This window comes from Mustela lutreola, chromosome 8 (genome assembly GCF_030435805.1).
Source record: "Mustela lutreola isolate mMusLut2 chromosome 8, mMusLut2.pri, whole genome shotgun sequence".
In the NCBI taxonomy this organism is placed as follows: Eukaryota; Metazoa; Chordata; class Mammalia; order Carnivora; family Mustelidae; genus Mustela; species Mustela lutreola.
The window spans coordinates 23,432,273-23,448,982 of NC_081297.1; the positions used below are offsets into that span (position 1 = coordinate 23,432,273).

The following is a 16,710-nucleotide window of genomic DNA, read 5'->3' on the forward strand; positions in this document are numbered from 1 at the left end:
CCAAGATTCTTATTTGTAAGGGTTGGTGTTGGCGAAGACAGTGAAATTCCTGCTCCCTACTTCCCTTCAAAGCCCTGTTGCCTGGTTCAACAGATAATAATACTCATTTCCCCACTGTGATCTACTACTGAGAGCTGGAGATTTGAAGCAGAAAACAGCAAGCAGCCAATTCTGTCCAAACTCTATGTAGGCTAATAATTCCTAATCCACAGCATAGCCCCAAGAGATAGAGCAACACCTACCAACTATTCATTGCCATTAGAGGATTACATTAAGTATCTTATAAAGTGGCAGTGAGTGATAACTAGTGAGTAGTGGGTACCTAAGCCTAGTCATCATACCATCTTCTAATAGGGTATTCACACAAATTCCTTGTGTAAGAATACAAATGTCCAAGACATCTGAGATCTTGGAAAAGTGACTTATTTGCAGGAAATAATAAAATTTGGACAGATATTCAACAAAATGGAATAAACTTCTAGTCTATGCCAGGCCCCATCTGAAGTAGCTGTGACTCTAAAAAAAGAAATGAAACCAGAAGACAGAGACCTAAATAGATGAAAGAAAAAGTATTATAGAAAAGAAAAGAAAAAAAAAAATGGAAAGCCTGATGCAAGCTGGAAAAAAAATGGTAAAGACCTGGGGGGAGAGAAAAGAAGAATCAGGCAAGGCTTCTTGATATACTTAGAAACTAAGGAGAGAACAGGATTAACAATGAACTCTTTTGTTTCTATTTAAGTAGTAAATATATAGTAGAGTATAATAAAGAATAAAATTATGAAAACAAGTGTAACAAAGAAGCTAGGCTGGCTACAATAGAGACTACTTTGTCAAAGGTTGGAACCACTCAAAAACCTAAAATACAAGATGAGATATTTGTATTAAATCAAGAAACAGACAAGAGAATTTGCAGCAAGGAAATAGTCTAATCAGAACTGGACTTCCAGGAAAAAAAAAAAAAAAAGACTACTGCCCATATGTGAAAATGGTTCGCATGAGGGAAAATGAGACCTAATGAGAAACTAACACTACTCTTGAAACTAAACAGATAACTTACAAAGCAAATGTTAAAATCCTGTTTAATTTCATTCAGGCTGCAGGGTATATACCAAAAGGATAACTGAGTCAAATTTACCTGTCATTGTTCAAGTTCCCATAACACACTATAAATCCCTTGAAAATAATAACAATTTCTACTTTGGGAAATTCTTTCAATATTCATGTTCTCAGCCTAAGGACTCAAGAAATACTAAACTGACTCATGCAATTACAGTATAAATCCATAAAACTCACAGAAACACATACACCTTTAATAGTATCTACTTCAATGATTTTCCAATTTTACTTTTCAGTGTGGAAAACCCTCTACAGTGCAACTGTGATGCTACCTATTTAGAGTTGGTGCAGCCCACACATTGAGGGCACAGAACTCCCTCGTTTCCCAATACAGACACAAGCAACAAGCTCTTGGGTTCCTAGGTCATATGCACTTTTGACGAACTGGTAACAAAATCAGGGGTTTCCATTACCCCTCAGGTTCATTAATCACTATATCAACTCAAAGAACTCAGAAAAGCATTCTGATTACAATTTTATCACAAAAATTACAAATCTGAATCAGCCAATGAAGAGATGCACAGGCCCAAGCTTCTGTGCCCTCAGGATGCATCATCCTGACACATCAGTGTGTCTCACCAACCAGGAGGCTCAACCAAGGTTTGGTGTGTAGTTTTTACTGGCATTTTATTATGAAGGTCTGGTCGGCTACCGACTGGAACTCAATCTCCACGCCTCCTACTCCTCCCCAGAGGTCATATGACTCAAAGTCCCAAGCACCTAATCACAAGGCTAAGTCCTTCTGGAGTGACCAGCTTCCATGCTGAGTCATCTCATTAGCATAAGTGAAAACATTATACAAGGAGCCCTTCTTGAATAAGATGCTCCTATCATTCAAGAAATTCCCAAGATTTAGAGGCTCCCTCTCAGGAAACAGGGACAAAGACCAGTCACACACTTTATTTTTCGATACTTTCCTTTATAAGAACATTTTACCTTCAAAGAAATGCAAAATGTAAACCAAATCCAAGTGGACTGCTCTGAGGATTCTCAGAGCTCTATCTCTAAGACCCCTAACCCTTACAAAGTCAAAGAAAATCGACTGAATCATTCTGATCAAATATCCTCTGTTCTAACATTTACTTCATCTTAGAAAAGCAAAGCAAGTCATTACTTTGATCTGATAGTGTATTTAAATAATTGATTCATTATCTTTACTGGCTGGTAGCCAAGCAGGCCTTTTAAAAACATAGTGCATTTTTGGGCGCCTGGGTGGCTCAGTGGTTAGGCCGCTGCCTTCGGCTCAGGTCATGATCTCAGAGTCCTGGGATCGAGTCCCGCATCGGGCTCTCTGCTCAGCAGGGAGCCTGCTTCCCTCTCTCTCTCTCTCTGTCTGCCTCTCCATCTACTTGTGATTTCTCTGTCAAATAAATAAATAAAATCTTAAAAAAAAAAAAAAAAAAATCTTTAAAAAAAAAAAAAAAAAAAAAAAAAAAAAAAAAAAACATAGTGCATTTTTGTAAAAGAAAGCTCTTAAATCTTGAAATCTATCACCTTCTTAAAAAATAACTAAGCTTATTAAAACTTAAAAGTCAAAACTTAAAACTTAAAAACTTACTGAAAAGGATACGCTTATGACTGATCAAATATAAAGTGCCAATATAGTAGCTAAATATGATCTTACAGTTCCTGAATTAAGGTGTACCCAGGAGTGGATGGTACAGTCATCAGCAGGTAGGCTGAACACTCATGAACTACATTCTTTACTCTCTGATACATAAATAGGATCAGTACCTGACTCAAACTTACGTACATCCGGAATGCAACCCATTTCCAAACTTTTAAACTATTCAGATTATTTACTGATGCTGCCTCAAGATCAACAAGGGCAGCAAAGCAGTTCTTCTCAGTTACAAGTATTTTTTTAAATTGGAAAGAATAAAAACTATTATAACAATTCAACATGGTTTTATAAGTAGCAAAGTCGAAACTATTTTCTAAGACAAAAACAGGCTGCAGGGAAGGTAAAAGTGAAGCAAGAGACTTGCTTCTAACCAATGCAAAGTTTCATAATGATCTCATTTTATCCTCAGATTATTCCCACAGACAAAGCTCATTTTGCTGCCCTTCACTTTATTGCACTTGTAGATACTGTGGTTTGGGGTTTTTTTGTTGTTTTTTGTTTTGGGTTTCTTTTTGTTTGTTTTTTTTTTTTTTTTTTTTACAAATTGAAGGTTTGTGGCAACTCTGCTTTGACTCCATTTTCCATGTGTCCCATTTTGATAATTCTTGCAATATTTCAAACTTTTTCATTACTATTATATTTGTTATGGTGCTCTGTGATCAGTGATTATGATCTGCTAAAAGCTCAGATGACGGTGGGCATTTTTTAGCATGAAGTATTTTTCAATTAAGGTGTGTGCATTGTTCGTTAGACATGATGCTACTGTACACTTAGTAGACCACAGTATGATATAAACATAACTTTTATATACATCAGGAAACAACAAAACTCATTTGACTCACTTTATTTAGATGTTCACTTCATTACTGCGGTCTGTAACCCAGCCCACAATACCTTCAAGGTATGCCTGTATACAAAGAACAATGATCTTTGATGTTGCAATTGTAACTGTTTCAGAGCACCGCAAACTGCACCCATATTAAAACAATGAACTTAATAGAAAAAGTGTATGTGTTCTGACTGTCCACTGGCCCATCTCTCTTCCTCTCCTTGGGCCTCCCTATATTCTCTGGAATACAACAATATTGAAATTAGGCCAACTAGTAACTCTACAATGTCCTCTAAGTGTTCAAGTAAGAAGAAGGGCCACATGTGTCTTTAAATCAAAAGCTAGAAATGATGAAGCTTAGTCAGTAAGGCATGTCAAAAGCTGAGATAGGCCAAAAACTAGGTCCGTTGAACCAAACAGTTAATCAAGTTCTGAATGCAAAGGGAAAGATTTTGAAGGAAATTAAAAGTGATACTCCAGTGAACATACAAATGATAAGAAAATGAAGCAGCTTTATTGCCAATATGGAGAAAAGTCTGAGTGGTCTGGAGAGATCAAATCAGCCACAACATTCCCTTAAACCAAAGCCTCATCCAGAGCAAGGTCCTAACTCTCCTCAATTCTATGAAGGCTGAAAAAAGTAAGGAAGCTACAGAAGAGAATTTCAAAGCTAGCAGAGATTGATTGACGAGGTTTTAGAAAAGAAGACATGTCCATAAGACAAAAGCACAAGGTAAAGCAGCCAAGTGTTGATGGAGAAGCCACAGCAAGTGCTGATGGAGAAGCCACAGCAAGTTCTCCAGAAGATCTAGCTAAGGTCTTTATCCAGGGTGCTACACCAAACAATAGATTTTCAATGTAGACAGCCTTTGAGTGGCAAAAGATGCCAACTAGGCCTTTCAGAGCCAGAGAGAAGTCAATGCTCAACTTCAAAACTTTGAAAGCTAGGGAAGACCCTCTGGTTAGGGGCTAAGGCAGCTAGTGACTTTAAATTGAAGCCAGCACTCATTTACCATTATGAAAATCCTAGGACTCTTAAGAATTATGCTAAATCTATTCTGCTTATGCTCCCTATATATGGAATAAAGCCTGGAAGACAGGACATCTGTTCCCAACATGGTTTACTGAATAGTTTAGCCCACTGTTGAGACCTACAGCTCAGAAAAAAGATACTCCTTTCAAAATACGACTGCTCATTGTACCTGACCACCCAAAAGCCCTGACAGACATGTACAAAGAGATTAATGTTGTTTTCATGTCTGTTAACACCACATCCACTCTGTGGCATGCGGATCAAGGAGTCATTTTGACTTTCAAATCTGACTATTTAAGAAATACATTTCCTGGGGCGCAGGATGGCTCAGTCAGTAGAGTGTCTGACTTCAGCTCAAGTCATGATTTAGGGTCGTGGGATTGAGCCCTGATTCAGTCTTCTGTCCTCAGCTGGGTATCTGTTTGTCTCTCTCACTCTGCCCCCTCCCCACTCTCATGCTCTCTCTCTCTCTCTCAAATAAATAAAAATCTTAGAAATATTTATATCAATAAATAAAATCTTAGAAACACACATACACAAACTACAACTGCCATAGATACAAATTCCTCTAATAAATACGGGCAAAGTAAACTGAAAACCTGCAAAGGATTCAACATCCTAGATGCCAGTAAGAACATTCACAATTCACGGGAAGGTCAAAAGATCAACATGAGTAATAGTTTGGAAAAAGGTAATTCCAGCCATCCTGAATGACTTTGAGGGGATTAAGACTTCAGTGGAGGAAGTAACTGCAGATCAGGTGGAAATAGCAAGAGAACTAGAATTAGAAGTGGAGTCTGAAGACATGACTGAATTATTGTAATTTCATGATAAAATATGAACAGATGAGGAGTTGCTTCTTACAGATAAGCAAAAAAGTGGTTTTCTGAGGTGGAATCTACTAGAAGATGCTGCGAAAACTGATGGAATGCGACAGAGTTTAGACTATCACATAAACGCAGTTGATAAAGCAGCAGCAGGGACTGAAAGGACAGATTACAACACTGAAATAAATTCTACTATGGGTAAAACATTGTCAAACAGCATTGCATGCTACAAAGAGTTCAATGAAAGGAAGAGCCAATCGATGTGGCAAACTTCGTTGCTGTTTTATGAAATTGCCACTGCCACCCCGATCTTCAGCAACCATCAACCTGATCAGTCAGTAGCCATCAACATCAAGGTAAGACCCTCCACCAGCAAAAAGATTGACATAATGAAAGCTCAGAGGACGGTTAGCATTTTTGTTAGCAACAAAGTATTTTTCAATTAAGGTATATACTTTTTTTTTAGACATAATGCTATTGCATACTTAATAGCTACTGTATAATATAAACATAAATTTTATATGCACTGGGAAACAAAATTCATTTGACTCTCTTTATTGCAATATTTGCTTTACTGCAGTAATCTCAAACTAAACCAGCAAGATCTCCCAGGTATGCCTATACTCAAAAAGAGGAGATTGAGAAATCTGCCTAGCAATATCCAGAAAAACGTAAGCAGCGCCTCATTTGAATTTCAAAAGTCTTCTCAATGGAGAACTTTTCCTGATAAGCAGCTACTTTTGATTTTCTCAGAATTTAGAACTCTCAAAGATTTGGGGAGGTGAGAAATGCTGACAAGATGACTACCCATCGTATTCTGGCTATAGGGGAAAAAAAAAAAGGTCAATCAGCTTAGAGATGTTAACAATTCATCAAAAATGGCTAATGGAGAAAACAAGTCTTAAAGAAATTATTGTCTTTTTGAGATTATGGTTATCAATTTTTCCAAAATGTTTCATCTAATGTTCCTAGCCCCCTGACCACTAGAAACTGTTTACAAAGAAAAGCAATCTGAAATTCTACTAACCAGAAAGGAAGTAGGCGTCAAAGGAACAGCATGGAAGCATCTCAGAAAAAAGCACAAAATAGAAATGAAAACCTGAAAAGCTTTATACAAGGAATACCTTACAGGAGAAGTAAAATCAAAACAGAAGAAACAATGAGTACACATTCTTAACCCAAGGGTTATCAGACTTTTAACAGACCTGTATTCTAAAATTTTCACATTTCTCCCCTGAGCATATTTTCACAGTAACTGATTCTACCCCTTAGAATCTGAGCAGCCTCTAGAGGCTCCAGAGCTATTATCTAACATTATTCTAAAAGAAGCTAGTGTGCTAACTGCTTTATATGCATCATATCCTTAAAACAACCCTAATCAAGACTAATGAAGAGAAAGCTATGTCAAGCCAGAGGATCCACACCTAAAAAAGTAGTAGTGTAAAGCCACTATGAGAAAACATAGTGGAAGGTAAGGCTGAAGAGGTTAAAAAAAAAAAAAAAAAAAAAAGAGAGCTAAATGCTGTAAGGTCTTACACGCTATACCAAAAAGTTCAAATTGTCGTGAAAGCTGTAGATTCACTAAAATGCTTTAATCAGAGGAGATATATGATTATATTACATTTCAGAGAGATTATCAGCCACCTAGAAAATGACTGGGTACAGACTGGAGGCAGGGATAACTGAGGCTACTGTACTAACGACTAACGTAAGAGTTCAGTGATCTAAGCCTGCCCTAGCAGCAGCAATGAGAATAGAAAGGATGAGTGGCATGAGTTGAGGGAAAACAAATGGGGACTTTAGGAAGATCAAGTGTACAGACTACAGCAACACCAACTCCTTGAGGCACATTCAGTGTGCCTAGCACATAGACCATAGTATGTGTTTGTTGTCTGGAATGCAGAAAGTTACAACTATAGAGGTTAAGAGTGACTCACAGATTCTTGACATGTGTGACTAAACTGAAGTACCAGGAATGAGAACAGAGGAAAACATACTTGAGAAGAAAAGTTTAAATATGATTCTGAACATCCTGTTGAAGCCTATTCATCTCCAGTAAAGAATTAGAATGTCATGTGTTTTTATAACTGTTTCTCATAGCAACTCCATGGAGTAGATATTTTAATCCCTATTTACAAAGGTGGAAAGTGAACTTAAAGGGCTTTTGTACTTGCCCATACTATGCCCATTTACTAACAACAAATACCATACCTGCAATTTAAACCTAAAGCCCAAAGTCTTTCCATCACACCATAGTGCAGGAGAATAAATGTACCATTAACATTTATGAAAATTAAACTGGCTGTGGTTTATAATACTGAAGAGAATAGAAAAATAGACTAAGAAAATGGCCAAGTCTAAAGGATACAAACTGGTCCGAAGTACTCTGATTAAGAATCCAAAAAAAAAGCTATTACAAAAACAAAGATATGATGATTTGGCAGAGGCAGGGTAAGGATTCAAAGATGCCTCTAGGGCTTCAAATTAGGATAACTAGAACCCCATAAAATTACCATATAATGAAAATAGAACCAGACTGAAAAATAAGTTCGGTTTTCTGATAGATTGATTTCTAGGTGATAGCACCAAACAGAAATACAAGACTGGAAATGAAAATAATTGATAAATAGTTATTGAGTACTTATTGTGTATCAGATACAGTCCCTAGTTATTAGGGATAGAAATGAAAAGTTTGGGTGTCTGGTGGCTCAGTCAGTTATCTGCCTTCAGCTCAAGTCATGATCCCGGAGTCTGGGGATTGAGCCCCAAGTCAGGCTCTCTGCTCAGCAGGGAGCCTGCTTTTCCCTCTCTCTACCTGCCACTCTGCCTACCAGTGCTCTCTGTCAGATAAATAAATAAAATCTTAAAAAAAAAAAAATTGAAATGAAAAGTTCTCATCCACACAGGAGACACTCAGGGAGTTGAGTACCATAAAGAAAAATGAAACAGATTAAGGAAACAGAGTGAGGGAGTACAAATTGGGTTTGTTTTTCACAGTAGGTATTTAGGAAAGCCTCTCTTTGAAACTTACTTGAACAATCCTGAATGATGTAATGGACATCAAGATCTTCAAATACCCAGGGGAAGAACATCACAAGCAAAGAAGACAGCACAATATAAAGAAAAAGGCAGGAATGACCTCGGAGTGTTCAGACCCAAGAAGCTTAGAATGAGAGTTTGGAGGTCAATATCATATCAAGGACACAAGAAGGGGGTTAACTGTAAGCCATGATAAGGAATTTGCATTTCCCTCTAAGTAGGATGGAAAGCTACTGCAGTTTTCTGAGCAGGTAAGTGATATTATCTAAGATTTTTAAAGGATCACTAACCTTTGTGTATGAGAACTAACTATAGAGGGCAAGCCTGCAGCCCAACTATAAACCTCTTGCCACAGTCTAAGAAAGAGATATCAATGATTGGAGCAAGATAATAGTGGTAAGGCAAGTAAGGAGAAGTGAGGAAATTCTGGATATGTTTTTAATGCAGAGCCAAAGATCTTACTGACAGAATGCATGTAGAATGTGAAAAAGGAAAAAACCATCATGACTCCTAACATCAAAGATGAGTGACAGGAAAAAACAATGGTGCCATCTAAAAGAAATAGGCAAGGATGAAGAAATGAGGACGTTTAGGTAAGAAAACTAAGAACCATTTATCACTATATCCCATATTAAAGATAAGGAAACTGAGGCACAGTGTCACTGCTGATAAGCTGCTAAGCTGGACAATGAATTCAAGCAGTATAGCTCCAGAGTGTGAATTCTTTTTTTTTTTTTAAAGATTTTATTTATTTATTTGACAGAGAGAGAAATCACAAGTAGGCAGAGAGAGAGGGAGAAGCAGGCTCCCCGATGAACAGAGAGCCCGATGCGGGGCTCAATCCAAAGACCCTGATATGACCTGAGCCAAAGGCAGAGGCTTAACGCACTGAGCCAGCCAGGTGCCCCCAGAGTGTGAATTGTTTTTTTTTTTGTTTTTGTTTTTGTTTTTTTTAAGATTTTATTTATTTATTTGACAGAGAGAAATCACAAGTAGTCGGAGAGGCAGGCAGAGAGAGAGAGAGAGGAGGAAGCAGGCTCCCTGCTGAGCAGAGAGCCTGATGCGGGACTCGATCCCAGGACCCTGAGATCATGACCTGAGCCGAAGGCAGCGGCCTAATCCACTGAGGCACCCAGGCGCCCCCAGAGTGTGAATTCTTAACACTAAGCTAAAGTGCCTAGTAAGGCTGCAAGGGGAAAAATGTCAAACAATTTCTAGAACTGAGCCTGAGGCTTGGTTCAACATTTGGAAGAAACAGAAAAGGAGAGACCAAAAAGACTAAAAAGCACCTAAGCAGAAAATTAGAAAAGTTTGGTGTCCCAGAAAACAAGCGAATAGAGTATATCAAAGAGGAAAGCTGCGATCAACACAGAAATAGACTAGGAATGGACCATTAGACTTGGCAAGATGGAACTCATTAGGGACTTTGAAATAAAAACTTGATGGAATAAGTTATCATTATAATTCAAGTTGAACTGAGCAAGGAATACAACATCCAAAATGAGTTTCATGTATTAAAAAAATGTTTGCTGAATGTTTTGTTAGTGGTCCATATGCTTGGGATATAGTTTTGAGCAAACCAAAAATCCCTGTCCTCATGGAGCTCACATTCTAACAACACATTTCAGCACTTCTTACAGGGAAAAGCTATGGCCAATATTCTGCCTCTTTGTATAAAATTATATACAAAATTATATAAATCACTCAATTTCTGACTTACCAATTCAGTTTATGAATAAAGCTAAAGACCGTTAATTTTGAAGAAATACAAATGCATACAACGTTAGGTGATAAATTATATCAAGTGGCTTAGTATGACTACTTTAATGTCACATACTCATTGATGGACAAAGTGAGGAGGAGTGTTAAATTTATTCTACACACCATATTCTATATATGTTACTAGTAAAAAAAATTAACATGGGAGTCTACTGGACTCTTTCCAAGTATTATTTGTTGGGAGTCTCTGACAGGTCTCCTCAGGATAATCTCTCATATTTTCATATATGGATCATGAGGAACGAATTGATCCAAACACTAGAACCCAACTTTAAAAGGTAAGATTTCCTGGAGCAAAAGAATATCCTTAGTCTTACTGTCCAGCAGGCTCAAGTGAGGCAGTCTCAAACATTTATGGGATGAGACACCTACTATGTGGCAACTAATAAAATCATTACGGAGAATACAGGATATAACTATCTTTAATACTAAATAATTTGGTAAAGACAAAAAGTGTTGCAGGAGTTTGGAAAAGGACTAAGATTTCAGTGGGCTTAAAGAGAGGTTCTCAGCTGGGAGCTATTTTGTGCCCCCAGGGGACATTTAGTAATGTCTGAAAACTTTCAAAATCATGGAGGGGCAGTAGAGCTCAGGCAGGCTGCTAAACGTCCTACCTTGCACAGGACAGACCTCCACAACAAAGATACTTATCTCGTCCAAACTATCAATAGTGTCACTATTGAGAAATCCTAGACTAATCAGGAAATGATTCAATAACGGGCTAGACTGAGCTGGCTGGACCGAGCTGGTGTTTAATCATGAGCACATGTAGGCACATGTAGAAATGTAGAAGAAATAAGTTAGAAGTGAAAGTATAAAAGCTAAAGGAGCCTATGTTTGAACTGACTGGTTTAGGTAATGGGAAAGAGTTTGATATTAAGAAATTTATTTAAAACCAATGGAAATGTGTTAAAAGTCAGTAGGATATAAAAGTGAATGTAGTTGGAAACTAGATTATATACAGTCATGAAAATGAGATAAAAGTTCTGGAAACAGAAGTAAGTATTAAGAAATTGTTATATTTTGAACATTTGCCCTAGAAATTATTGTAATGTTATGAAACTGCTTGAGAGCAGCAATCATGCCTTATTCATTACTCTCTTATGTCACTGAGACAGTGTCATGTAAATATAGATCTTTCTAGATTTATGATGGGGTCAGGTCTCAACAAACCTATAGTAAGTTGAAAATATCCTAAGCCAAAAATGCATGTAATTCACCTAATCTACCAACAGCTTAGACAGCCTACCTAAGTGAGCTCAGAAAACTTACTTTAGCCTATAGTCAGGCTAAACCATCTAACGTAAAGCCCATTTTTTATATTTCATATAATTTATTGCATACCATACTGAAAAAGAAAAAAAAAAAAAAAAAGAATGGTTGTATGGATGCAGAATGGTCTAAGGATATTGGTCGTTTACCCTTGTGGTTGCGTGGCTGATGGCGAGCTGCAGGTGGGTGCCGCTGCCTAGTATCCTGAGAGACAATCATACCGACCGCATATGGCTTTCCCGGGAAAAGATCCAAATTCAAAATGCAAAGTACAGTTTCTACTGAATGCATATCCCTTTCGCACCATACTAAAGTTGAAAAATCGTTAAGTTGAACTATTGTGAGTTGGGGACCATCTGTACTGCGTGCTAAGTGCTTACTGAATTAAATGCAAGTTTCCAATTGTTTATTAAGTATTGTTGGCTATCTCTAAAGTTCCAGCCACTGCTGATTCAGGCCAGGCATATAAACTGGAATCAAAAATAGCGATCAGGGACGCCTGGGTGGCTCAGTTGGTTGGACGACTGCCTTCGGCTCAGGTCATGATCCTGGAGTCCCGGGATCGAGTCCCGCATCGGACTCCCAGCTCCACGGGGAGTCTGCTTCTCCCTCTGACCTTCTCCTCTCTCACCTTCTCACTCTCTCTCTCTCAAGTAAATAAAAAAATAAAAATCTTTAATAAAAAAAAAAAAATAGCGATCATTTAATAGGTGACTACTATATACAGGCACTGTAGTGGGCCCTTTACATATATTATTTCATTGAATCACAAACATAATGTACTTTTCCACTCTGTAAAGATGAATACTCTGGGACTCAAAGAGCTTCAGTGACTTGTCCATGATTTCACTATGAGCTAGCTAGGTTCAGATGGGACTGAACCCTCCTCTTACTCTTAACCCAAACCTCCAAGCCTCAATGACATGCTCTAAAGGAAGAGTTAAAAAGCAAAAATCGGGGCACCTGGGTGGCTTGGTGGGTTAAAGCCTCTGCCTTCAGCTCGGGTCATGATCCCAGGGTCCTGGGATCCAGCCCCGAGTTGGGCTGTCTGCTCAGCAGGGAGCCTGCTTCCTCCTCTCTCTCTGCCTACTTGTGATCTCTGTCTGTCAAATAAATAAATAAAATCTTAAAAAAAAAAAAAGCAAAAAGCAACACCTGCTATTTGTAATTAAATTACACAAAATAACAAAAAGCAATTCCCTAAGGATGTCTTTGTATTTCTTTACCACAGTAATCAGTCATGGTATTTGGCTTGCTTTCATTCCATACTTGTGTGCCAAAGTAGTTCCTAAGTGCATTCAAATCACCTCAAAATTCTTCTCCTGGAAACTCAAAGTCTTGTCATTATTATCCTCAGACCCCCAGGGAGGAGGGGGAGAGCTAACCTGTTGAATTGGTATACTCAATCCCCAAAACCAATGATTCAGAAAACAGAAAAACAGACCAAAAAGGCGTTTCAAAATCAAAATAAATCAGCATTTTCAGATTTAAGGTCCTCTTCCACACTTCTTAAAGTACTGAGACATAGTCTAAAGAACGCAGCACAATGGCTCAGGTCCTGAATTCGGTTTCGGTTGTTGCCAAGTATTCCATTTGCATCTCTCCCAACGTTTTTGAGAGTCTATCCTTAGCCAGAAGCTCTCTCCTCCCGTTACAATTACAAAAAAAGAAAGAAAGAAAGAAAGAAAAAAAGGACATTAAAATCCCCTAAGGAAGCTAATCTAAAGCATTCTCCTAGGTCCAAACGTTTAAATTCACCCAGGAAAACACTTTATTGAAGGGCTTATAATCCTACCCTAGGTGACATACTGCTCAGCTCTCTCAACTCCCTTCTTCCAGAAGCACTGTCCCAGCACCAGACGCTACACCAGCTGTTCCTCCAAGGCCCTCACACCAACCCTCTAAAGCAATTCTTTCGAAACCCACAGTCCTAGTCTAAGGCCCACTTCACAGGCTCTCTGAGTCCCATTCCTTTTTTTTTTTTTTTTTTTAAAGATGAGCCAAGCCCCCAACCTCCTCCAAACTCTTCAGGAAGGAGCCTCAGGAAAAGGGAAGCATTGAGCCCCGGCCAGGGGGACAGGAACGCAGCAGAGAGCGGGCAGGGTGGGCTTGCACTCCGGCTCAGGCTGGACAGGGAGCGGCAAAAGCACTTACCAACATCTTGATCGAAGGGATTGGTGGCAAAAAGAGGCATCTCCGCTGCGTGCCCAGGGGTCCGCAGGGATTCCCCCTCGACACCACGGGAGTCAGGGAGCGACGGAGGAATGAAGACTCCTCAGGCAAAAACAGCAATACAGACGGACTCTCCAAGGCAGGCGACAGCTCCACCTCTCACCGACCCCCCAGCAACCACGGCAGCCGCAGCGGCGACGGCGGCGGCGGCAACAGCGAAGACGCAGACAAGGCCCCCCGCGAGGAGCCTGTCGGGAACTGAGACGGCCTCGGCGCTGCCTGCTCAAAACCTGCCCGGCACCTGCCCCGCCAAAACAGGGCCCACGAAAGCGCCCTCTCTGCCTGACTCCCCTTCTGACTGGTCGTACCGGAGCGTGGGAGTAATGCCTGCGTTTTCTGCTTTGACTTTGGCCAGGAGTCTCCGGAGGACGGGGTCCTCCAGGCGCGCCGAAGCCGACTACCGAGCCCCGGAGTGAATCAGAGACTAAGAAAAAGGGTCGCGTGAGCGTTGGATGAGACCCTTTGCTCGCCCCTCGGTCGGTCGCCTGTCAGAATTTTATAGTCTCTGTTGAGAGGGGATGGAAACTCCTTTATTGGGGGTCATCTAAGTTAAAAAGCCGTGGGTTCAGTTGTTGCCTGGGATGACAGGAAACTTGTTTGGATGAAGTCATGTGAGCCGAACCGATTGGCCCGAATCCTTAAAGCGGGGAGTGTCAGGGCGCGCGGCTCCCTCGGAGAGGCTGAGGTAACGCTGGCACCTTCCCGAGAGTTCCTGAACGCCTCTGGCTTCTGAATCTCTGTCGAAAGCACTTCTAGCTGGGCGTTGGCACTACTGACTAACTGTGCAGTCACTAAGCAGTTGCGATGTTTGGAAAATAAGGTTCACACCCCAGGAATGCCAACGAGAGCCCCCCGCCCCCGCAAGACCGAGCAAAAACACCAAAACAAAACTGCAAATGGAGCTAGAAACTGATGAGGGGTTCCTAACCACTTAGAATGTTCATTTAGTGATTTTATATGTAAATACCTATCAAATTGTGCCTACGTCATGTGGAATTTTTAAGGAGCGCCTCGAGGTTTTGTGTCCCCCTTGGAACAAAGTAACAGCACCTTGCACATAAATTGGAATCCTGTAAGTTACACCTGAATTAGAGCACTTACAAATGTAGCGTGTGAACAAATATTTACCCCTTGTCAGCGACAGGGTTAGTATACAAAGAGTGCTTACAGAAATCATTAAAAATGAAATCTCTCTGCCTCTCCGTCTACTTGTGATTTCTCTCTATCAAATAAATAAAATCTTTAAAAAAAAATGAAATCTCGTTTTTATGTAAATTAAAGTAGCATTCAGATACCTTTTTGCCCGACAGGGATTGAAATGAGATACGGAGAATCTATACTCACGTTGTTGAATGAAGTGTAAACAATGTAGTCCCCCTGAAGGAAATATCTGAGTCTGTTACAAAAAACTTTTAGAAACGTAAACACCTTTAGACCCAGCAGTTCTGCTTTTTGGAATTTATCATAAAGACATTCTTTAAGAACATGAACAATGACCTTCGTGGCAACGTTGTTTATAATATCACAGCACTGTTAGCCACTAAAATGTCCAATATTAAGGGGTGGTAGAAATCACTTCTTGGTTCCTCAATTTTTCATCTGTGAGAAACAAATAATAATAGGGTTGTGAGGATGAAATGGATAAATACAAACCAAACCCTTGAGGCTTTAAGCCCTAAATTTATAGTAAGCACCAAATAAGTGTAAGAAATCGTTATAATTAATGTTGGTTATTATAATTAATCATTATAAATCCTTATAAATTAGTAAATTATAGTACACACAATGTAAAAACTCCACAGCTGTTAGACGTGATTATATAGATCTGTATTTTTGTAGAAAGACATCTAAATACTAAGTTTTTAAAAGCAGGTAACAAAAACCTGTAAAATTACAAAATACCCCTGATTTTTAAAGTCTGAAAGGAAATACATGAGAACATTATGACGTTTATCTCTGAGTGGTAAAATTTGGGATGACTTTTTGTTCTTTATGCATTTCATATTTTCCAGATACTTGAATAATGAGGCTATGTTTATTTCAGAAGCATAGTTAAAACACAACAATGTAGAAAATGTGATATGTTAGTATCACCAGTTCTTAACATTTTAAGGAGCCAATGCCAAAAGTTAGTTTGTGTTTCATTATGGCAGGTATAAAATCCTAAAACATCACTGTTGATATGAGAAGCAGAACATCCTCTCTCAAAAAATGATTCTTGATGACTGGTCTGACAGAATCAAGTGACAACTTGTCCGTCTTAAGTTTTTGAGCAGTGTCTGGGGCACATTATCATAATCATCCTGGATCAAAGCCAAATATTTATGAAAATGCGTTTGAATATGATTTGTGCTTTAGTAAGGAAACTGAATTATTCTATTGCCAGCAGTAAGCCAGTGATCAAATTGTTTTAGCCTTGATCATCAATATGTAAAAGCAATGAGAACAGTGAAGGAATTAGTCTTGGTAGCATTATCCATGTCTTTTAACCTAAAAGAATTACTTTAGCTATTGGGGGCCTTTATGGTTAATATACTATAATAATAATAATTCTTAAATGTAGAACTTTTAATATTATTGTTTAACATAAAAGCAAAATATGAGAAGTGAAATGGGTTTGTATTTTGAGGTTAAGTTTCTGTTATAATCTTATAAAACACAAACTGTGGGAGTTGTACTTTTAAGATTACCAAAGTTTTTTTTTTTAACATTTTTATTTGTTTATTTGAGAGAGAGAATAAGAGAGAGCACAACAGCTGGGTGAGGGGCAGAGGAAGAAGCACACTCCCCCCAAGCAGGGAGCCCAATGTGGGCTTGATCAAGGGACTCCAGGATCATGACCTGAGACTGAGCCACCCAGGCACCCCTAAGATTACCAGTGCTTTTAAGCTGTAGAGACTATATGTCAATTTCACAGTAAAACATTTCTATAATATATGTTTACTAAATTCTGTGGTTA

General features: G+C 39.0%; 1 protein-coding gene across 5 annotated transcripts in view; it reads right to left on the minus strand.

Moving 5' to 3' along the window:
• STAM (signal transducing adaptor molecule) overlaps positions 1 to 16,710 on the minus strand; it is a 109,247-nt gene that overhangs the window by 77,481 nt on the left and 15,056 nt on the right. Inside the window, exons 1-2 of one of the 5 annotated variants that reach the window (XM_059184025.1) lie at positions 13,674 to 13,801; positions 3,583 to 3,647 (exon numbers count right to left, since the gene is read on the minus strand). The exons of 1 other annotated variant lie outside the window; for it this stretch is intronic. Coding sequence is in view for 1 of the 4 variants with exons in the window: in XM_059184021.1 (XP_059040004.1) it covers positions 13,674 to 13,713 (40 nt within the window). In the remaining 3 variants the exon portion in view is untranslated. Of the gene's footprint in view, positions 1 to 3,582; positions 3,648 to 13,673; positions 13,814 to 15,095; positions 15,351 to 16,710 lie in introns of those variants that run through there. 3 more of the 5 variants (XM_059184022.1, XM_059184021.1, XM_059184027.1) reach the window with 3 other exon arrangements.